General features: G+C 42.0%; 2 protein-coding genes and 1 non-coding gene across 3 annotated transcripts; 2 read left to right on the forward strand and 1 right to left on the reverse strand.

The window, feature by feature from the left end:
- On the forward strand, nucleotides 3,355–7,358 carry LOC8068510 (PHD finger protein EHD3). The gene is made up of 6 exons (XM_021465278.1): nucleotides 3,355–3,724; nucleotides 4,064–4,258; nucleotides 4,378–4,689; nucleotides 5,684–5,773; nucleotides 5,906–5,950; nucleotides 6,043–7,358. The coding sequence occupies exons 1-6, from the start codon at nucleotides 3,569–3,571 to the stop codon at nucleotides 6,898–6,900; spliced, it is 1,656 nt and encodes a 551-aa protein (XP_021320953.1). The 5' UTR covers nucleotides 3,355–3,568; the 3' UTR covers nucleotides 6,901–7,358.
- Nucleotides 8,261–11,780, forward strand: LOC8064332 (UDP-galactose transporter 1). The gene is made up of 4 exons (XM_002443656.2): nucleotides 8,261–8,807; nucleotides 10,250–10,499; nucleotides 10,615–10,822; nucleotides 10,943–11,780. Exons 1-4 carry the CDS (start codon nucleotides 8,697–8,699, stop codon nucleotides 11,403–11,405), a joined length of 1,032 nt encoding a protein of 343 aa, XP_002443701.1. The 5' UTR covers nucleotides 8,261–8,696; the 3' UTR covers nucleotides 11,406–11,780.
- Nucleotides 12,166–12,238, reverse strand: TRNAR-UCU. Its single transcript has one exon. It is a non-coding gene; the product is annotated as a tRNA-Arg (tRNA).

A 16,332-nucleotide genomic window follows, 5' to 3' on the forward strand; every position in this document is an offset into this window, starting at 1 on the left:
TCGTCAGTGCTGTGGATGACCTTTCTATGTCAAAGGTAAAGCAAAAGCGAGTCACTTTTTGTTTTTTTTGAGGGAACCGAGTCACTGTTTTACCTAAAATTGGTTCAGCAGGGCCGATGAGGTCCATGTATGGTCAATCCGTCTTCCGTCACAGTTTTGGACCTATGTACGGACTAGATTAACGAGCGGGCCTTGCTTTCTGGGGCCCAGTATCCTATTCTCGAATGAATCTGGAATTGTCGCCAGATCCAGGGTGGCATTTCTTCTTGTCATCTAGTAGGGCGGATTCTTTTTGACTTTTGCTATATATTAGAGCAAAACCTTGTTTAGTTCCAAATATTTTTGCAAAATAGGAATAGTAGCACTTTCGTTTGTATTTGACAAATATTGTCCAATCATAAACTAATAGGCTCAAAAGATTCATCTCGTCAATTCCGACCAAACTGTGCAATTAATTTTTATTTTTGTTTATATTTAATATTTCATGTATGTGTCTAAAGATTTGATATGACGGAGAATCTGAAAAATTTTCAGGAACTAAACAAGGCCCAACTCCAAGAGAGTTGATAAAAATAGATGGTTAAATTCAAGATTTAGACAACCTCTAAAATAGAAAATCGTGTAAAAAAACAAAAATCTTCAACAGTCTTTCTAATACGGCAAATCATATGGCTAGTGGAATATGTAAGCTATATTTACTATGCGAGAACTCCGGGAACAGATGACTTACTATTTTAGCAAACCAAATACAATACCTGTTGGACTCTCTTTTCTCTTCCAAAATAGCCAAATATAGAATACATAACATGGATAGCTCTTCTTTTGGAGTTGCTCTTACCTGTTGACATTTTTTTACTAAGGCCATGTTTAGTTCTCACAAAAACTTTTCACCCTATTATATCGAATGTTTGGACACATACTGAATGTTTGGACACATACATAGAGCATTAAAAATATAAATTACAAATAACTTATTACACAATTTAAGTCTAATTAATTCATGATTGAACACTAATTGTCATAATTACAAATGTGTTATAATACCAAAAAACTTTTCTTTTCACAAACTAAATAAGGTCTAAATCTATTAGATTTCTATATGTGTGACTGTGCTTTAGAATTTGTGTTACAACAATCTATTAGGTCGTTTTTGTAAACAAAAAATTGACAGATTTGACCACATAAAATCTTTTTTATCGGGTGACCACATAAAATCTGTCAATTGATAACTAGACACTTCTATTTTTTAACAGAATATTTTCATGGCCTAGGACATTTTATCTCCTTGTCAAAACATTTAAATTATATGCCTTTTTCAGTGGTGTTTAAGGTGGTTTTATTTTTTTATTTAAAAAATATGATAAACGTATGATTAAAGCTTTAAAATGGCTAAAAGCATATTTGAGAGTCTCTCTTAAACTCACTCACTAAATCATAATTTGGAGAGTTATTTGAATAAAACTGCTATTTATATATTTTCACCCTCCAACAACTTCTCTACATCTGTGTGCACCTTATAGGGCCACCCTTGCTCTTAATCTTTGGCTAGCGATAAATATAGAACAAATGATGTTTATATTTGTAGATCTAGTTTAAGAAGTTGTTGAAGGATATTTTCTCACCAAAATCTCTATTTCTATCTATTAGAAAGGATATAAAGTGGCTCTCGTAGTTGCTCTAAACCACGAAAACTATCGCTAAACTCCTAACTGATAAAAGTCCTAAAGATTGATTAAAGAAAAAGAAACCTAAATATAATATTTCAGTTTCTTAGGTCCTAATTTATCTGTAATTTTTTTCATGGATTAAAATTCTTATTAATAGTTAATAGATTTTTTATAATTAATCTATCTCTAAGGTTTTCATGAAACTTTTAGAAGCCTCAAGACATTTTTCGTGAATCAAAAGACTTATTGGACGTTTACTAGTTTTTTTTTAATAATTGAGAAGGATAAACTGCCTTCGAAAAACTTGTAACTAGGGATGTATGTAATTTAATGAATTTTGAGTCGAGGGGTTGGGGGTTTAATATGTTTGATGTTGGTGTTAAAGAAGGAAAGCTAGACTTTAGTGATATACAATATAGCTTAAAAAGATAAGATTTTTTGTTTATTTTCATTGACTAGAAAACTTGGAAGCGCATGCTACTGTATTGTTGTGAGGTTTGGCCCTTTGGTAGTTGATGACCATACTGCCCATCCATCAAAAGGAAAAATAACACAACACATATATGAGTCATTTTTTAATTCTTATCACGTCATTGCATCATATCCCCCACCAAACAAACCCCACTCGTATGATTCAAACGACAAAAATAGTGAGCCCTCTAGCTCGTCCAAAAAACAAAATCTCCATTCCGAAGCTTTTAAAAACAAGTATTTGAATTCAAGAATCTACACTCACCCTTGCATCTTATATTGGTTTAGATTCTTGATGCTTGTTATATTAGTTTATATGTATGGAAAATATAGTAAAGTTCTTACTCTTTGGAATAAAAGAGGGTAGATGTGGCAATTATCTCACCTTGTTGTAAGGGATGGCCCACCAAAGCTCATACTCCCTTGTTGAACATATAATAGTCGTTAATTAGAAAGAGAGTATCTCATTGTGGGTCCACTTTTAACCATAACCATTATGAATACAACTTACACATCCGTTTCCTCCTTATTGACTTGAAGCCCTTTTCATTATGTATACGATCCTTAATGCCTAATATGTCATTTTTGTTGTTATGTTGTCATTGAACCCAAATTCTAACTGTCGCTATGCTCGCTAACATTTAAGGAAGATAAAACAAGCATACCATGCAGTAACGTCCAAACTTATAGGCATTATCCATCCCTCTTTCTTCTTCCTCGTGCCTTTGGCCATCACTTCACCCGAGAGCTTTCCTTGTCTATATTCTCTAACCTAGAGATGTTTGGATCCTTTTTCACCTCTCGCCTTGTCCCGCCGAGCAGTGCAAGAAAATCTTCCAAGGAGTGTTTATTTCTCTTGCTGGTGCTTGGCTCACCTTGCACCATAGCTCTCTAGCGGCAGCAGAGGTTCATTCACCATCGGCAGTGGTACACGTCGTCTAGACAAACCTCAACTCAATGGTGGCAGAGCATTAATGAACCTCAATCCGATCCTATGACAATAGAGCTTGATTCATTATCAACAAACCTTAATCCGGTGAATTAGAGGTTTTATTTTATATGGCGGGGATGACTCATCATGAGGTAAGAGGAGGAAGTATGACAACAGCTTGACCTATGACAAGGAGGCCAAGGACAAGAGGTTTTTGGCTCTCGCTGGTTTCCCCGCTCCTCCAATTTGGACAACCGCTTCCTCGGCTTCGCTTCATCCTCCCCTTCTCTCCCCCCTCCCCTCCCCTCCCACCCCACCCTCGCCCCGCTCCTCGCCCGCTCCGGCGTGCGTTCCCTTCCCCGGCTTCCAACCCTAGCCCTGTCCTCCTCCCGCCGCCTCCCAACCCTCTCCTCCTCCTCCTCCTCCTCGGTCGCGCTTCCCCTTCCCCATCTCGCCGCCGTTTCTTGGGTCCGGGACACGCTCCTCTAGCTGTCCGCGTATGGCCTCCGACGGCGCCGCCAGAGTCCGCCCTCCCAAGCTCCCCGTTTGGGAAGGCCTGGACCCATCCAACGTCCTCACCTACAAGAGACGCCGCCGCGGCACCGGCGCCAACGCAGGCCACATCGCCGTCACGCCGAGCCCCGACCCTGTCAAGGTACGCATTTCCCCTCCAAACCCTAGCTCCCCCCTCCCCCCAACTCGTCGTTCTTTGCTACGACGACGACGTGGGTTTTAGTACAGCGAGCGTCTCTCCGGCCTCGCGGTGCCTTCAGTTACTCGTAGATTTCCTTCATATGCCGCCAGATTTCGGTTCCGTCTTGCGAGATTCCCTTTCTATGTCGCAGCGTTTGCTCTCGAGCCTAGGTTTTCCTGTAATGCTGCCACTCGTCTTCTTGGGCGTGCACACGTCTTCTTGGGTGCCGAATTATTGGTCAGTCATGGCATTTGCTTCTCGAGATTTGTCATTTATTCCCCTGTTTCCTCCCCTGGGCAGAATAAGATGAGCGCGGTGGTGCACGCCATCAATTCCCAGCAAGGTGGGCGCCAAATGCTAGACAGGCACTGGAGAAGCTGGAGGGACACGCTGGAGGGCGTCCTGCAATCCACTCCTGGGAACCAGAGCGCCGGAGGGATTCAGAGCTGCATCCGAGATGCGCTCAGATATAATGGTTGCCATCCCAAAGAACATGTTAGTAATCCATCCAGTCCTTGAGATTGAACATAACCTGTGCATGCCCACCTTGTGTAATGGTACCTTCTCACTTCACCCTAACAAAATATTCTATTTTTGTTTTCTGGATCTACCAGGGGAACTTAGCTGATGGCCGAGGAGCAGGCGGAGAGGACCCTGTTGGAGCTGTACATTCTGAAGAGAATAATGCTGCCTTTCAGTTAGAAGATGGAACGGCTGCATCTTTGGAAGCCAACAAGGCAGTGTGCCATAAAGCTCTTTTTGACATTCTAATCTCCGAGAAGTTTGCCATGCTTTGTGATCTGCTAGCTGCAACATTCCATGTCAATACGCCTGATGACGTGATTGGCTTGCAAATAATTGATGCCAAGATGAGAAATGGGGATTATGCACAGAACCCTGCGCTGCTTGACCATGATATCAAAAAGGTACCTGTTCATTTGTTTGCCTCGTTCCCCCTTTTTTTTTCCCTGTGCTGTTTTCTCTGATATAGAAAAAGATGTAGCTGTGGTTCTACTTGAGAGCCTATGGTAGGTTATTTCAGTGCTCAAAATTTGAAAACTGTCCCTTTTTCTTGTCTGTTTGACTACATATTGATTCAAAAGGCCATATAGTCATGATTCTTCCCGTGTTTGCTGCCTGTTTTAGTCCCTTTTTCCACCGCATCGGTTGGCCCTTGCAAATTCTTCTAATAACCGTCCAAATTCCAAACATCAGAATCATTTTCCTATGTGACTGTAGCTGGAATAGGTCTGCTCAACCAAAAGGGCATATATTTAACCTCATAGCCATGCTTCTCTACTGGCTTGAGGCCAATCAGAGATCTATTATTACCTCCTTTTCTAATAAAGGACATCTAATAGCTGTTTCTTGTGGGAAGGGATGAACAGTCTTGGTCTTCATGAATCTGTGCTCTGTTCCTCTCTGCCCATGTCATCCGCTGCCCTTGACCTCACCTTGCCAACTTCCTTGGACTTCTCTTGAAGTGAATCACAAGGTGATGGTAGTCATGAATGCACATAAATCGGACATGGGTTGCATACTTGCGTCACGCTGACGTACACAACTACTCAATAAGTATGTTTAATCCATGTATTTTGAGGAAGCATTTATTTACCTTGTTCACTTCTGTTCTTAAATGAAAGAAGGCAAAAACAGGAAAGTTATCTTAATATTTTTGGGGGCAAGGAATAAGCAGTTAGATTTGATTTGATTTGTGTGTTAGTACCTCCTATATATCTCAATGGCCAAAGAGGTCCTCTGATATTTGTTTTCCCATTTTTCTCTCATCTGTAAATCCTTTTGTTTGATGTTATTCATGTACCAAACACCCCCAGAAGTTACCATAAACATGCAGTTGAAAACATGCCATCAATGCTGTTTGTTTCTTTTAATATGTATGTATATTTGTTTATTATCTAGATATGGAAGAAGATTGAACATGTTGGCCAACAAATGGCTGGTCTGGCAAGCAGTCTCTCACTGATTTCACAAGCTTCTCATCAAAAGCAGGTAACATGAGTTTTCTGTTGGTGTTTCGTTGGCATAATTTATGGTGATAGCCATAAATTTTGATTCAGGGTGTTGTATTATTGAAATCATTCCATTTATGTTTGCCATTGCTTATAGAAATATTCTTTGTAGGCTTCTGGCGTTTCAGAAATTGATGTGGCTGAACACAGGATAGAGGTGAGTGGTGTGCTATGAACATGTCTGCTAACCATTGTTTCGTCATTAGAATATGTTAAATGCCATTCATTACTAACTGCACTCTTTATTAGGAAACAAGTTTGGTTGGTGTTGCCCACAAAGCCCTAAGGGAGTTGACTCCCCCTTGCGATTCTGGCCATTCTACGATACCAAATGGACCGGATGGAATTTGCAAGGATTGTGGCAGAAAGGCAGACAGCGGAGGAAGAATTATCTGTGATAGATGTGAAGCCACATACCATGTTTCATGTCTCAAGCTTGCCATTGATGAAGAGGCCCCAGCAAAATGGTACTGTCCCACCTGTGTTGGATTAGATGGACCTTCAAAGAATGACAACAATGGCAGATCACATGAAGGCTGCGATGTATGCGAGTGGCTTGTGTTCGAGAAACCTGAAGAACCGGCTGAGGATGTTAGCCAACCTGAATTGGCCGTCAAAACACAGGAGAGCTCAGTGTCAAGCATGGATGAAGATAGTGAACCAGACCTCTCAACAACTGCTCTAGCAAACTTGTGCAAGCATTGTGGCACATGTGAAGATGAGAACAAGAAGTTCTTGGTATGCGGCCATCCTTATTGTTCTTACAAGTTCTATCATGTGCTGTGCATGAAAGAAAGCCAGATTGCAAGTGAGAAGCAGAAGAAGCAAGCATGCTGGTACTGCCCGTCTTGCCTGTGCAGATGCTGCTTCAAGAACAAGGATGATGAAGAAATAGTATTGTGTGATGGCTGTGATGATGCTTATCACATTTACTGCACTGTCCCGCCGCTCGATTCTGTCCCGAGAGGTAACTGGTACTGCATGTCATGTAATGCACGGAGGTCAGCGCGTGGGATGCAGAAGTACGAGGAGTCAATCCTGCAGAAGACCAGTCGTGTTCCTGATGCCAAAAGGCCAAAGGTGCAGGCAGCTGCTCCAGAAAAATAAGTAGCAGCGGTGTGGATGAGGTTTCACAGGCTTACTAGGGTAAAAGAAAGGAAATGATTCTTTTGCCCCCCTGAAGGGGTATACATTACTCTTGACAGCTTGAATAATCGGAGGATGGGTTGTGTATACATTGGGAAAACGCCCTGTTGGCTGGTGAAGATGAGATGATAGCATCCGTGTGGATGCGCACGTTGGTCCCTGCGGATGAACTGCTGATATTGATTTCCTGTCCTGTTTCTATTTTTTCCTTCCTGGAATTCTTGTGACTATTCCGTGTAAGTTGTTGTGCTGTTATGTTGTGTCTTCCCTTTACCTGATGGTAAGTGGTAACAATGACACCCACCCATGTTGACATCGCTTATCGATGATATGTACATGTCTGCCACGTGTTTTGTTTGTGTTAAACAATGTGTGCTCTTCTTACATACTTTTGCATAGCTTGTCATCGATGTCTGAAAGTTTGTTACTGCTATTATATATGTCTCTGATTGAACCCGTAAGGCAGAGAACTTGGGTGATAGCTGCACAATTATGCATCTTCTATTTTTTTTTTTTTTTGGAATGTGGGTTTGAATCGTGATGACTTTGGTAGCATGGTGACGCAGAAGGCCTGAGAACCTTTGGTGTCAATGCAGCGTACCCTGCTTGTGCCTAAATTAGTTAGACGGATATGGCGGGAGTGGTTTCCTTCATAGTCGTACTACCTTTGATGGTACTGAGACATTTTTTTTAAGGAAATGGTACCGAGACTTGAATGGTTGCCTGAATTCAGAGAATTTGGGTGTGCATGTACCATCATGCGCGCGCGTGCGCATGTGGAAGGCCAACCAAAGTTCCTTACATCGAATGGGACAAAAAATTCTAATTTGGTTTTTGGCTTTTCATATATGTTGTGTTATATAGATAGATATACACTATGTCTATATACATATGTATCTAGAAAAGCTAAACATCTTATGATTATAAAGATTTAGAACAGATTTAGTAGCGGCTCCGGCTTCGGATGAAGCCTTATGAGCTAGAGCCATTTTCCTACTCGATGGGTGGAGCCATGAGAACGTGACTTTTTCTTGCTTTTCTTTATAATTTGATATAAATTTTAGCAAAACTGTGATTAGAGTCTTCTTGTCAAACATTTTCCAAAACAGTTATGGAGACAAATGAGATGAGCTGCTGCAGCTTTCACTTTCGTCCAAAAAAAAAAACCCTCCTCTGAAAAGAGAGAAGGCAAGGGAGCAGGATTGCAGGAGTAGCCAAGGGGGGACAGAAGAGGAGGGCAGAGAAGGCACACGTAACGCGTGGCAACAGGCAACTCATCACATCATCAGTTGACGGACGGAGTGCTGAAAAATCGAAAATTAATAATCGCATCATCACGCCAACTGAATTCCCAACCTAAAACCAAACCGAAGGAAGCAACAGAATATCCCCCCCGGCCCCTTTCAACTCGTCTTCCTGCTCCGTCCGCCCTCCTCCTTCTTCCTCCTCCTCATGTCGCCTCCTGTCCATCTACATCTTCTATTCTAATCCACCTCGATCGATCTTGTCTGCTCGATTGGACCCTAGATAGATAGGAGAAAAGAGGAGAGCATTTGTGGTTGGATAACTGGGCGGAGCAGTTTCTCATATCGAATTGATCGATTAATTAATACATACTAAATATATATATATAGTTATTATATACGCCAAGAGAATAGAGGAACGCCGGCCGGTTTCAGTTGTCTCCTTCCTCCGATCCCTCCCTGCCTGCCTCGGCGGCCGGCTGGGCTCGGGCGTTTTCCTTTTTTTCCCTTCCCATGGAGGACGCCAAGATGGGGAACGCCGCCACCATCCGCGCCGTGCTCGCCATCCTCCAGTGGTGGGGATTCAACGTCACCGTCATCATCATCAACAAGTGGATCTTCCAGGTCCGTCACGCCCACCATCCCTTCCTATTTGGGTTTTCTTTCCTCGTCAGTTTTTTTTTGGTTGTTTCAATTCAATTCCCAGAGATGATCGTGTATATAGTTGTGTACTTGTGTTATATTCAAGGCAATTTAGGGGTGGATCCGTGAGGAAGGTAGCGACTTTATTTCGTTCCAGAGATTTTGCCTCTTTTTAGTTTTCGTCTTCCTCACATCGTTCCATGGGTGCAGATTAATCGCCCATGATGCTGTCGTCTTGTCTACTGTTTTGGCAGAAACCAAAAGGAATCATCTTTTTGTCTGTCTGAGAATTACTTCCACTGGTGGTGTGTAGATTGGGTTGGGATGTTTATGATGGAGTCAGAACAGTAGGGTTTTCTTTTTCCACCCGGATTGGGAATGGGCAATTAACGGACTGTCTTGATGAATTTCAGAGTTTACAGTCTTGATGAATTTTAGAGTTAACTCGTGAGATAGACAGAATGTAAACGCCGCCTTTTTCTTGTTGACAACCATTCTAGCATATGGTACAGCTGAAAAAGCTTTCCTCAATCAAGAAAATAAGTTTGGCGTCCAGTCTCCAGATTTAATTGTAATTGTGGTAGTCCTAGAAACAACATCTGTGCATTTGAATTTCTTAACCTTGTGACCTATATGTATATCCTGCCATTTTTTCCCATCATAAACAAAAACCAGAAGGCAAAATGAAAATGGATGCAGGGTTAACAATAGCATCCAGATTGCACCTTTGTTCAGCTATGTGATTTCTTAGACTACAAGTAGGCATGTGGTATGTACAGTACTACAGTTTGCAACCATGCATGTTCCTATAGATTGTCGTTTACTTAAAGTTGTTGGAATGAGCAGCAAGGTTCTTTTTCTGTCACGCTGACTCTGGATTTGATGGAGTGTCAACATCTAGGATCATCTTTGACTTTGGCAGCCTTAGTGACAAATGCCCTGCCATGTTTGGTTGCCAGTTCCATGATATCTTGATATTTAGAATCCAAACATTTCCCTTTAAGCTTCTAATTCCCGAGATTGTTTCTTGAGGAGGAACTCTGTTGAAATATTTTGCTTGTTTCTTGACTTGACATGCTAGCTTGGTAATAATGAGATGGATTAATTGATTCTGCATTTACGTGATGATTTCTATTGTGAATTAGCACAAATATAAATATGTACCTAGAAAGTAGACTCTGCTTGTTTTGTTCTTCAAGGAATCCTCTACTAACATGTGCTCTCTGTCAGAAAGACCCTTCAAGAAGAAGCTTTCTGTTTCTCCCTTTCCATTTAATTATTTGATTTGTGTTGTCTTTTGTTGCTCTGATGTTGGTAAGGGACAGTTGATGATACTAGGGACAGTTGATGATACTAGTACTTTCCATTGCCGCTTGCCTGGCACAAAGGCATGAACTTGACGATCTTGAGGTCAAATTTTGCAGAAACTGGAGTTCAAGTTCCCTCTGACGGTGTCGTGCGTCCACTTCATATGCTCTTCTATCGGAGCCTACATCGCAATCAAAGTTCTGAAAACAAAGCCACTGATCGAGGTTGCCACGGAGGACCGATGGAGAAGGATATTCCCAATGTCATTCGTGTTCTGCATAAACATTGTGCTGGGGAATGTGAGCTTGCGGTACATTCCGGTCTCCTTCATGCAGACCATAAAATCTTTCACTCCTGCAACCACAGGTTAGTTTCTTTTCTTCTATGATGATCTTGTCATTCTATATTTTCCTGTTCTGCATTCGTGCAGAACGATGATAGTTTCTGACAAAGCAATCTCTTCCATTGAGACGAGACGCAGTGATTCTTCAGTGGTTGGTGTGGAGGAAATACTTCGAATGGCGCATCTGGGCTTCTTTGATCCCTATTGTGGGAGGCATTCTTCTGACTTCGGTAACTGAGCTGAGCTTCAACACGTTTGGCTTCTGCGCCGCCATGGTGGGCTGCCTGGCCACATCCACAAAGACCATTTTGGCAGAGTCACTGCTCCATGGATACAAATTCGACAGGTATAGTACAAGTTACTATAATAGTAAAAGATATGATCTTGATTTACATTTACTGCTTGATTGGGTTTCCATGGATAGAACAGAAGGTTAAAATGTTCTTGTATGTGTGACTTTGTGCAGCATCAACACGGTGTACTACATGGCTCCCTTTGCGACGATGATCCTGTCAGTGCCAGCCATGGTGCTGGAGGGCAGCGGCGTGGTGAGCTGGCTCTACACGTACGAGTCCGTGGGGCCAGCGCTGGCGATCATCGTCACGTCGGGGGTGCTGGCCTTCTGCCTCAACTTCTCCATCTTCTACGTGATCCACTCGACGACGGCCGTGACGTTCAACGTGGCCGGCAACCTCAAGGTGGCCGTGGCGGTGCTGGTGTCGTGGATGATCTTCCGGAACCCCATCTCGGCCATGAACGCCGTCGGCTGCGCTGTCACGCTCGTCGGCTGCACCTTCTACGGCTACGTGAGGCACCTCATCTCGCAGCATCAGGCCACCGTGGCGACCGGCGGCGGCGGCCCCCGCACGCCCAGAGGCCGCTTGGAGATGCTGCCGCTCACCGCCGAGAAGCAAGGCGACAAGATATAGCAGCAGCTGCTGCTGAGTGGAGATGCTGCCACAGCTCTTCTTGTTCTTGGTCATATCATATCGTCATTAGTAATAGAGAAAGGAAAGGAATAAACCAACAAGATATACACATCTGATCTGAATATCTGATCGATCTAACGGCAGTTTCAGTTTCAGAATCCATCGATCATCAGAGATGACCTAATAGTTGAGTTTTAGAGAAATGGATGGAAGCTGAGTTGGTGTAGTTGCCAATTCTTTTTGCTCATACACATACTAGCATCTTTTCTCTTGTCTTTTTTGTGTTTGTATTGATTGATGATGATGATAAATTTGGCCATCCAGATTTTGGTATTGTCAATGTTGCTACAACTACTGCTGTAGCTGTCGATTTCATCTTTACCATCTTTACAACTACAAACCTGAAATGATTTTGTTGCCAACCAGATTCTGATAAGAGTGTGACCTGTCAGTGTTGCTTACAGAGAAATTTCAGGTCTATAAAAGATTTGGAATGATATATCTTCGTCGAATCATATGCAGCGTATTCTCGTTAGAATTAGATAGAAGGCAAAACAAAAAGATAGAGAAAAAATGAGTTACTTACAAATTTGTTTATGTATATATGGATTTAAAAAGCTAAGCTGCCGTACGAATTTGCAAGAAACAGAGTAGGGTGAGGCCTTAGAAGCAGAGTACCAAAAAAAAAACGAATTCGGAAGAAACAGAGTAGGGTGAGGTGTTAGAAGCAGAGGACCCAAAAAAAACAAAAAACAAATTGCACGCTCGGTGGGACTCGAACCCACAATCCTTTGATTAGAAGTCAAATGCCTTATCCATTAGGCCACGAGCGCTTGTGTGATACGGATACATGTGTAACTTTTAAGACTATTCGGTTTACTACGTTGATTTTGAATCTGACTCTGACAGAGTACATGAAAAACGTGACTTGCCCTTAAATCTAACTAAATACATATTACCTTAGAAACCAATAAAGCCAAGTTAACTATAGATCTTGCTAGGGTTGTAGAAACTTTTGGATGGGATCTTTGCTAAAGCAACTCCAAAAATCTCTCTGTTGGTGATAAAAATATAGGTTTTTGGATATTGTCTTCCTCTTTCCTATTTCTCACTGGCCAGAGTTGGAGAGCAGTGTTGCCTCTCTAAAGTGAGCACTAAGATAGAAAGAAGTTATTGAAGGGTAAAAAGACATAGAAAGTATTTTTTTTATTCAAATAATTTTCTAAGTGATGATTTATGGAGTAAATTTAAGAAAAAAAAGTTAGAGATGCTCTTATATGCTGCGTGACACAATTTGGCTTTTTTTTTTGAAAGACGACAAGAGCTTTGCTGATTTTTATTATACGAATAAAAAGAAAACAATACTAAAAATTACAACCACTAACGCTGCAGCGACTTCTTCTTTTTTTTTTTGAGGAAGCCATTCGGCGTACTTTATCGATCTTAAAAAATAGTTACATCATTCACTAAACCTTCTAATATAAAGCTAGGGGGTTCATCGACCCAAATACAAGAAGATTTTAATGTAATAGCTACCCTAGCTAATTCATGTACCACTCTAATGGCTTTACGATTACAATGTTCCTATTGAAACAAACTTTTGCCAAAGCTGATTACGCTGCAGCGACTTCTGTACTACTTGTTCCGCCACTAAAACTACTAAAGACACAACTTGGCTTTGTGCTGTCAGTTTTAAGTTTTAACTCGTTGCAACCGCCGAGCTGCTTGTGCTCCAACAATTCAAACGAAGCCCAACCCAATGTGCCAACCAGCCGGCCTAATGTACTCGAGCCTAGTTTTCCATTGATTGGGAGTTCGGGACTGGCCCGTTTCCATTGTTTTTTAGTCAATCTAGTGTCCTACTTGTGGGTGAAAAAAACGGTACTCTCCCTAGTCATAATAATTAATAAGTGGGGGTTTTGGATGCCTGTAGTCAATTAACCATTTGTACCTTTCATTCAAAATTCACTCTTATATGTTGATATGATCCATTTAAAAATTATATTAGTAAATTTGTATGTTTTGTTTTGTTTTGTTTTGTTTTGTTTTGGGAACTATATATTGATGTCGAGAATACCATTTATCTATGATTGAAGAAAGTACATTTTATTAAAGAACTTTGATCGTACAAAACTGGAATGAATATAACATTTCAGTTGTAGTCCTTTGATAAAGTACCTAAAGTCCACACCATTGTTCTGTATTTATTTTTTTCTTGCCTGGATTGGAATGAATATAACATTTCAGTTGTAGTCCTTTGATAAAGTACCTAAAGTCCACACCATTGTTCTGTATTTATTTTTTTCTTGCCTGGATTCACTGAGGGGCCATTTAGAATGCTGGTTCTTTTATCTTGATTTTTGTATTTTTTTTCTATAAAATTAGACATAATCCTTTGAGTTGATATACTATTTATTTATGTGAAATGCATGTGTTCCAAAGGGACCTTGTTAAGATAGGCATGAGATTGATTGGGAGAACAATTTGGGGCTGTTTGGGACTGCTTTTGTGCTGATTCTAACGAAAAGAAGCAAGTCACCCTCTCGAAATGCTGCAATTCGGAGGCAATTTCTACAACTGCATGGTCAGACTTAGTTCCTAGATAGAACATGAAAGGAACTTCTCCTCATAAAAAAAGCTCTGCTCCTACCTTTTTTCCTTGTCACGGTCCTTCTCCACGCCACAACCAACTCATCCCCCATATTCCTCCATCCCATCAATTTTCATCCTCTCCACACCACTCATCTGCCCTGCCGGTTCATCCTCTGCCTATCGGGCTCCTCCTTCGTGCACCGCAACACCGGCTAAACATCCTCCTTGTCTTCCTCACTGGGGGAGGACAAGGTAGCGACAACCCACAAGAAGCATTTGCAACAAGAAGCAACGACGACAACTTCGAGCTGAGGGGGCCAAGTTGATCTGTGGCTAAGGACAAAGGTAGCCGTATTTTTTCTGCCAGCCAGCAGTGTTTTTCTCTCACAATAAATCAGCCAATAGTAATTTCAACCTTAACTTTTCAGACCAGCGAACAAGCCGGCAGCAACTTGCAGCAGTGAGGGTCGTCATGCGGCCTTCGCCGAATTCTCTTCACCTCCTAGTTCTCCATGGAAGCTGACTCCTAAACTCTAAACTTTTCGGCTATTTGTTTTTTTAGGGATTTAGCTTATTAGCCAAAAATAACAGTTTTAAAATAAAGCGTGGTCAAATAAAGCTCCAGTCGAGGACGGACCTACACACAAGGAGTGAGGGCACGAACTGCCACCTAAATTATAGGTTTTTAAAGAAAACATATATATATATATATCTTCTTTCACGTAGCTTAGGTGAACATAGGAGGGTGAAACATTTCATATTCCTTAATTAAAAAGAAAAAAAAAGTTGTAGAGGTCTAACTCAAATTTCGTACTAGCGGTTTCGCCCCTATTGAGTGAATTGAATTTAAGCAGGGGGTGGCGATATGATGATGATGATGGTTGTCGAGTCTTGGCGGCATCTCATCGATGATCTGCCGGACGCGGCAATGCAGCAAAATAGAGTTATTACTAGAGTAGTACGAGAGTTGGAAGAAAGAAAGCAGAGGATGGATGGAGACGTTTGAAAGGAGACGAGACTTACTCGCATGGCCGCTCGGGCCGGGCCGGGCCGAGGGGCAAACCATACAAATCCAATTATCCATGCAACTTAAAGCAGGTGCAGCTCATTTTCTGATTTCTGTTGTAGGATAGGATAGTACTAGCAGTAGTATTTCCGTTCTGATGAGCTAGCATGGCATGCATGGCAATCGATGGAAGCAGCACGAAAAAGGCGATGCCATGCCTGCCGATGAGCTAGCCGGCTAGCTGCAGATATGACAGCATGATGAGTGATTCGATGGACTGCCTCGTATCATATCATATGCCTATTGCAACTATGCTTATGCTTTCCTGGCGCAGCTGGGCAATCGATCGAAGCAATTTGCAAAAGAAATGCATGAGCGAGCGAGGCAGGCAGCTAGCTACACGAGCTAGATCCTGCAAAAAGCGCGCTAACTTTGCAGTGCCGCCGCTCCTCCCATCTCATGCATCTTTAATCTTTCTTCATACAGTATAGAGGAGTGAGAGAAAGGATCTTTACAACTTGCATTGGCCGTCAAAAAAGTGATGATACGTACAGTACAGTCCATGCTGGCCTCTGTTTGTTGTCTTGTTTCCTTCAATAATTCCTTAGCTAGCTAGCTTGCTTATTTTTTTCAAACTTAATTGAATTCGATTCAGTGTCAGCTAGTTTGTTTCCTCGTCAGGCACGCATGGACGTTGTGCTTGCTGTTCGAAAACGAGCTAGTATCCAGCCTCTTCTCTGACTGTGCATGGCGGGCGTATATGGCCACCACATCATTTCCCATGACGACCCAGAGCATGCATGGTTTCTTTTCTTTCCAGCCTTTTGTACTGTAATTGCCAAATGCCAGCAACCGTGCTAGCTGTTTGCTGCAGCAACTTTGCATGGCCAAATGGCAGCAACCTTGCTAATAACTACATGCATGTGTGTCTAAATATTGATAGGATAGGATGAGGTGAAAAGTTTTTTGTGGGTTTGCAATTGCAGGCCAGCCGATCTCGAATGACACGGACACTGCAGGATCATCATTATTCATGAATGCAGTCGTATAGACCTATATATCGATGGATCGATTGCGAAGTAGGTAACAGTACGTCTAGCAGCTCCTCAGAGGCACGCATCATGAGTTTTCCGCAAAACTAGGTCAGATACTACCTAGCAATGCAAAACCAAAGGGGATATATACTGCACTGGACACGATCAACGATACGACTCAGACAGCCAAGACTCAGCTCCGCCGTCGTCTCGTCGTCCTATACCATATAGTATTATACTACTGGATGGTACCGTGGGATCGAGCTACTATCATGTATGCAATCGATCGATATCG

The sequence above is a fragment of the Sorghum bicolor genome, chromosome 7, assembly GCF_000003195.3.
Source record: "Sorghum bicolor cultivar BTx623 chromosome 7, Sorghum_bicolor_NCBIv3, whole genome shotgun sequence".
NCBI lineage: Eukaryota > Viridiplantae > Streptophyta > Magnoliopsida > Poales > Poaceae > Sorghum > Sorghum bicolor.